Source organism: Aethalodelphis obliquidens, unplaced genomic scaffold (assembly GCF_003676395.1).
Source record: "Aethalodelphis obliquidens isolate GAN/ISIS:26980383/991018 unplaced genomic scaffold, ASM367639v1 scaffold3, whole genome shotgun sequence".
In the NCBI taxonomy this organism is placed as follows: domain Eukaryota; kingdom Metazoa; phylum Chordata; class Mammalia; order Artiodactyla; family Delphinidae; genus Aethalodelphis; species Aethalodelphis obliquidens.
In genome coordinates this window covers 57,663,856-57,670,949 of record NW_020837947.1, presented here as the reverse complement: position 1 = coordinate 57,670,949, position 7,094 = coordinate 57,663,856, and the positions used below count along the sequence as shown (strand labels likewise).

General features: G+C 33.3%; 1 protein-coding gene across 5 annotated transcripts in view; it reads right to left on the bottom strand.

The window, feature by feature from the left end:
• Nucleotides 1-87: 87 nt before the first annotated feature.
• Nucleotides 88-7,094, bottom strand: part of PNISR (PNN interacting serine and arginine rich protein) — a 24,587-nt gene continuing 17,580 nt past the window's right edge. For all 5 annotated transcript variants that reach the window (XM_027089951.1, XM_027089961.1, XM_027089942.1 and 2 more), the window contains 6 exons: nt 6,542-6,679; nt 5,275-5,374; nt 4,489-4,542; nt 3,247-3,417; nt 676-1,762; nt 88-429 (listed from right to left, as the gene is read on the bottom strand). In XM_027089951.1, the coding sequence (XP_026945752.1) occupies nt 399-429; nt 676-1,762; nt 3,247-3,417; nt 4,489-4,542; nt 5,275-5,374; nt 6,542-6,679 (1,581 nt within the window). In that variant the 3' untranslated portion in view covers nt 88-398. The remainder of the gene's footprint in view (nt 430-675; nt 1,763-3,246; nt 3,418-4,488; nt 4,543-5,274; nt 5,375-6,541; nt 6,680-7,094) is intronic.

Below are 7,094 nucleotides of genomic sequence, written 5' to 3'. Positions count from 1 at the left end.
CTTTAAAATCCGTTATACAAAACTCCAGCTGCCTTTTTATAAAAGTACGTTCCTTAGATTAAAATCATAAAATTAATGTGCAAGAGGTTAACAAAAATGAACTAAAGAGCTTTATTGACATCACAGTACATTCAAGAATAATTTTAAGAACATTACAGCTGAAAGAGAATGGCATGTTTATAGTCTTATTATGCACTATTTTTTGAAAAAATGTAATACAAAGAAATCCTATTAAGTAACTTGGAGCAGCATTTGGAAAAAGTACACCTATTTACAGATTAAAAAAAAAAAAAAATTCTGGTTTCACCTACACAGCCACAATGTGCCTCTATAATGAGACAAGCCCTTAAAACTCATGGAATTTTTTAAACATCATGGCATTCTTGCCACATCATTCCTCAGCGTTTACGACGGGGAGGGGTTGTAGATCTGAAAAAAAGAAAGGGAAAAGATAAAATTTAAAAATAAAAATGTATTTTATACTAAAGAATCTGCAATTTTCAAATAAATAATATTATATAGGATTTCTAAAATTACTTAAGACTATGATCATTTATCAAGTACCAAACTGAGTTTATTAAAGAGAGAGAGAGAAAGGACACTTTCAACTTTGCATAAATTCAGTCAAATTTTTTTTTTTAAAAATCAGACAAAATACTTTAAAAAGTATACTACCTTGATCGGGACTTAGACTTGTGTTTGCGGCTTGCCTTCTTACCAGACCTTTGAGATTTCTCCATGGATCGCGATCGACTATGTTTAGGCTTCTTAGCCTTCTTTTCTTTGCTACTTCCTGGAGATTCAGAACTGCTCCTTCCACTAGAATCAGAGCCTGAATGTTTTTTACTGTCTTTGGTAGTACTTTTCTTACTATCCTGTCTAGAATCATGTCTTATGATTTTAACAGATATAGAACCACTCCTAGAGAATGTTCTTTCACTTTCTCGTTTCCTTTTTAACCTATCATCCTGACTACTGAACTTAAAATCTTTTTCTTCCCTTTTTTGTTTCTCTTTTCTTTTATCCAGTTCACGCTCCCTTTCTTTGTCTTTCTTTTTCCTATCTTTATCTATACTTCGACTCCTCTCTTTTTTCCTCTCTTGTTCTTTAGCCTCACCTTTATGCTTATGACTGCTCCCACTAAGATTTCCACGTTGATCATCAATTTTACGCCTATCTCGACTCCTACTGCGACTGGACCGATTGGTTCGCCTATCCCTTGAGCGACTTCTACTTCTACGTCTCTCTCGGGAAGGACTTCGATTTCTTCGTCTTTCTCTTTCAATGCTAGTTCTATTAGACCTCCTCCTATCTCTAATCTTTACTCTAGCCCTATTGCTCTCTATTTTAATTCTGCGAGAGTAACTTCTACTCCTACTACGCCTAGCTTTAATTGTTGGCGATCTACTCCTACTATGTCTCTTTTTTCTTTTAGGAGAAGAAGATCGGGAAGAAGTGCGACTACTACCTGAGCTAGAACTGTACGAAGAGCTAGAGACAGTACTACTAGTACTACTACTTCTGCTATTGCTACTGGAACTACCACTACTGGAACTTCCTGATCTACTCCTTCCTTGTTTCTCTTTTTCTTTATGCTCTTTTTTTGGTTCTAAAACTGATGTAGTTTCATTTGGAGTCCTTTTCTTTTCATTAACCACATCACCATCTGCTTCTCTTGCTTCTAGTAGTGATAAACTATTTTGCTCTTTATGGATAAATTCATTCATCTCTTTTGTAACCCTTTCTGTTTGTTGCTTTTCTTCTGAAACAGAAAAAGACAAAAACAGTAAGAAAGGCAAACGTGCAATGAAAAAACTCCCATGCTACCAAATTTCAAGCTATCAGACTACAAAAATACAGCAGCACTGTTCAACAGAAATAGAATGCAATAAGCAATTCAGGGTTTTTTTAACAGCTACATTTAAAAAGTAAAAAGAAACAGGTGAAACTGATTTTCATATTTTATTAACCCAACATACAAAAAATATTATCATTTCAACATGTGATCAGTTAAAAAGAATATTGAGATAATCTGCTTTTTTTTTTTTTAATGTAAAGTCTTTGAAATACAGTGTGTATTTTATACCTACAGCACATCTCAATTTGGGCTGGCTTCATTTGAAATGCTCAATAGCTACATGCAGTTAGCTGCCTTCCTGGACAGTACAGCAATAGAGTACCAAAGTGTCGAGGTACAGTAAAGCAAGTAAGAAAAGATTTCCCTTTTGTACAGTAAGGTAACTTGAAGGTAAGTAAGTAATTTATAGGAAATTTTTGGCTGTTAACTCTTAATAATTACTTCTCAAATTGTCCAAATAAGATTTTTCAAAAAAGAAATTCTAAATAAATATTCTTTCATTATTCCTAGTATCATTATATAAACTAAGAACTGTACACATGTACAGCATTTTACATAAAAAACCTTCTAAAAAGTCCTCTATTATCCTTAAATATGCTAGCACAAATTACTTTTCAATAGTTTACAATATATTTCCCCTTTCAAAAGTTTTTTCATTTTAAGAACTTTTTTTTTTCTTAAAGATTTTTTGATGTGGACCATTTTTAAAGTCTTTATTGAATTTGTTACAACATTGCTTCGTTTTTATGTTTTGGGTTTTTGGTCTTGAGGCACGTGGGATCTTAGCTCCCTGACCAGGAATCAAACCTGCACCCCCTGCATTGGAAGATGAAGTCTCAACCACTGGACCACCAGGGTAGTCCTGTTAAGAACTTTAATAAGAAATAAAAATACACTAAATAGCTTAACTTACAGCCAATGGAACTAATGTCTCCCAAAACAAAACAAAAAAACTTTTATAAACTATAACTTTTTACAATCAATTTTGACTTTAACTTTGATAAAAACTGCAAATGAGCCAAAACACCTTAGTTTCAGTTACATCACATATTATTTATAATCTAGCCTTGATTCTATCGTTTGGTATTTCTAAGATGGTTATAAAATAAAAAGAAATATGGGGCTTCCCTGGTGGCACAGTGGTTGAGAGTCCGCCTGCCGATGCAGGGGACACGGGTTCGTGCCATGGTCCGGGAAGATCCCACATGCCACGGAGCGGCTGGGCCCGTGAGCCATGGTCGCTGAGCCTGCGCATCCGGAGCCTGTGCTCCGCAATGGGACAGGCCACAACAGTGAGAGGCCCGCGTACCGCAAAAAAAAATAATAAATAAAATTAAAAAAAAGAAATATGAACAGAACTGTACAAACATTGAGTCTAAAAGATATACCTTCCATCTGTTTATCATGTAACAGCTGCTGTTCTTTTTCTTTTCTCCAAAAAGCTTCCTGTTTTTGCCGGATTCGGTGCCGTAATTCCTCATCATCAGTGTCAGATGACTCAGAACCTCGGTCGCTCCTCTCATCTTCACTGTCTCCTGATCCATAACCACCCAGTCCACCTGTGTGCATAAAGCCCAGTCTATCATATGTAAAAATTATTCTAGGCACTAAAAACTTTTTAAGGTCCGAGAAGAAAGCTCATTTCTTTTTTCATTGCTTTTTCTTGGAAGAATATGCTTATTCGGGGTGGGGAGGAGTATAAATTACAATGCTTAAGGAGAACACAGAATCCTCAAGAAAACTGATACTTAGTATCTTATTCTTTCAAGAATATTTCATATATTTCTCACCATAAGGGAATCTTGAAAATTATTGTCTTACTGTCCATGCTAACCAACAAAGCCATTTAATAGGGCAGTAACAAAGCCTTACTAAAGCATAATCAATTCAAACTACCTTACTCAAATTTATGATGATCCTGAAAATATTTCTAAAATTAACTCTTTCATTATTCAAAGCTTAGAAATCCAAGGGATGCTAAATATTTTTTTCCTACCAAAGTTGGAATACTGTAATTCTCACTGATACAGAGATGGTATGGTGCTAAAACTGCTCCCCACCCTGAAGTGATCTAAATAGTAATCATAACAAAATCACATGGGCATTTGGTTTTACCCATTTCTGTTGACCCTCACAAATATTAATTTGAAATGATGATGTGGAAAAGGCAAATTCAAGCTCTTATATACTTGATAATATATCATGCAAATTGCAAATTACGAACACATCACTACTATCATGCTGTAAGATAAACCCTTTCCTCTATGTAAAAACTTGACTTGCTGCAACACGATCTAAATAAAGGTCCTTAAGAGCAATAGTGGATAGGTTTTTCCCTACGGCATGTATGTAATAATTCTGAAAGTGAGCTTAAATGCTATCATGGCTAAATTATGAACTATTATAACTTGTACTAATAAACTATGAATTAGCCACCACATTTATAATAATCCCATTGTGAATGCTTTAGTAAAAAAAAAAGAAAAAAAACCTTTTAGAGGCTATAACCCTAAAACCTAAATTTTATAAACTGTGTAGGACTAGTACAGTTTCAAAACAGAACATGTAGAGAGACAGGTAAGTGTCATTTTTCCCTTTAAGGCCCTCTCACAAATAAGGAGAATACTTACCGAGTCCAGTGAGGGAAGCCAGTGCACTGGACTGTGCCAGCTGTTTTGCAGGAGCTTTGTATCACATCAACAACAGGAACAACATGTTAACACAAATAGCCACGATTTCATAGTCATGAGAGTCTATGGTATTGTTAAATCTACTACTATTGCTGCTTTTTGGGGAGAGAAGAAACATTAAAAACATAACATTCATTTTAAACCAGTAGCATGTCTGGCCTTGAAATTATAATTCTGATGTGAGCTGTAATTGGTTGATAATGAGGAAAAATGTTGACCAGTACACTGGTATTTTTTTTTTTTTAGGTATGGCCCATAATTCAAATTTTTCTTTCAATATACTTTTTAAGTGTTACTAAAAATATGGGAGGGGGGGACATTAGCTGCTTCTGTAAAAATTATAAGTGGTAAACTGTGAAAATTCTGAAGGTTCACAATTCATTAGGCAAACTAGTTGTATTAGAAATCATATACCAATACCATGGTATCTATATATATAAAAAAAAAAAATCAGGTGAAATTGAACATCAAGAATTTTCCACAATACATTTTATAGAACAACAGCAAAACTGCTAATCTGTGCTCAGGTAGGTTGGATAAAACAAAAATATCTGTATAGTTTTTAATATGGTGTCTACAAATCTAACCTTTCCCAAAGAGTTAAAACATGCAAGAGAATATTCAAAATCTGCTAGTAATTCAACAAGGACAACAAAAAAAGTCCAAAGTAGCCACCAAAACCAAAAGACCCCCAGAAAAAGAGAACCAAGAACACCCACAATATACCTTTCGTTGCTTTCCGGTGTGCATCTTTGGCTACATAATAAATTTCTTCATCTGTGACATCCAGTAGAATTTCAGTCAGAAGCATTTTTGTCAGCAACATCTAAGGAAGGATATTTATATTTTTTTTCTAATTTATTATAGCTACTGATACAGTTTGACATTTTCAAAAAAATTAAAAGGCAAAGCCATTTTATAAAACATTTTTAGAGAAGAGATCAGACCAGCTATTCCAAGGAAAAGAGTATCTTGAAAATTATTGTATTATCAAAACTTTAAAAATTTTAAAATCATGTGGATTAAAAAATATATATATGAATTTATCTGTATAGTAGAGAAACTGAATTCTAATTCTAGAGACAAAGTATTTTTTTCAAGTCCCTATTAATAAAAGTTTCCACAAGTGTTTTGAGAGGAACATCCCTTCATTTAATATTATTATTAGTAAGCAGCACAATACTAGTTTCTTATGTCACTTAGGAACCTACATTAACCCTCAGCTCAAAGTAAAATCTGAGGGGAAAAAAACAAGGAAAATAACAAAAAGGCAGTCATTCCATTCTGTGAGATGAAGTCCTTTTTTTCTTGATTACTATAGCACAGCATACAATAGACTTGAAATAAGAGCTGGATTCTAGCACTGGTTTGGCTACCAACAGCTGTTTCAAATGTGGGCCTCTCTGGGATTCAGATTACTCATCTACTAAAATAAGAGTATACTGAATCAGCTTCATCTAAAGACATTTCAAATATCACTGGTCTTTCAATATGAGAAACGCAGCACATTATATTCCCAATCTCAGAAACTGACAATACACATTATAGGCACTGAAGTCTTTGAGAAATCTTGCAATGAAGAAATATGTTTAACTGTGTTCAATCCAGTGCTTCCTAAATTTATACTTCTACGCAGCCTTTTAATCTTTTTCAGTATTCGAAACACACATTTTAGAACAAAATAAATAATAAATGTTCTCTTGGGTCTCATGTAGTAAAACACTGTTTAATTAAAAATGTGCTTAAATAACTGCTTTATAAGCTGTGATTTCATATTATGTTACTTGGATTTTGCAGACATTATCACCCAGCAAATATACATTTTATAACTGTTTCACAAGTTCTCTCTCAAGTTTGATAGCCAACCAATAATTTTAAAAAATTATAAACAAGATAAACCCTATAATATAACGTAGCATGTCAATTACACCTCAATTAAAAAAAAATTTTTTTAAGCCTGTACATGGTAAAGGTAAGAAATTTAACATTCTACCATTTGATACTCTTTCTCTTCTTCGGTCATTTCTGGTTCACTTTGATCTTCTTGAGGAACTGGAGATGGACTTCTGGTGACTTTTCCACTGCTTGCGGCCTCCACATTTTCAGTGTCTTCATCTTCCTCATCACTATCCTAAAAAAAGTAATAGCACTTTCGGGTAGCCCAAATTCATGCTTATGATATAAAATAGTTGTCTTATATATTCTATTTTAAAACCCAAATTATAGTCTATGAAACAGATATATAAAAATGAAATTTCTCTAAATTACATTTTTGTGCTATAGATTTCATTTGATAATTTAAAATGTTACCTGAGAGGAAATATTAAGACTACAAGATGACTTATGAGAATCAATTTCAATTATTTTTCAATTTTTTTCCTAAGTTTTACCTTATTTTATAAATAACTAGAAGCACATCAGGCCCAGAGACTGATTTAATTAATATCCATTATATATGATGGTCCTGACATGAGTGGCGTGTAGAATTTTGGATAAATGCACCACAGTCATATTATTCAGTGTAACTTTTTTTTTTTTTTTTTTTT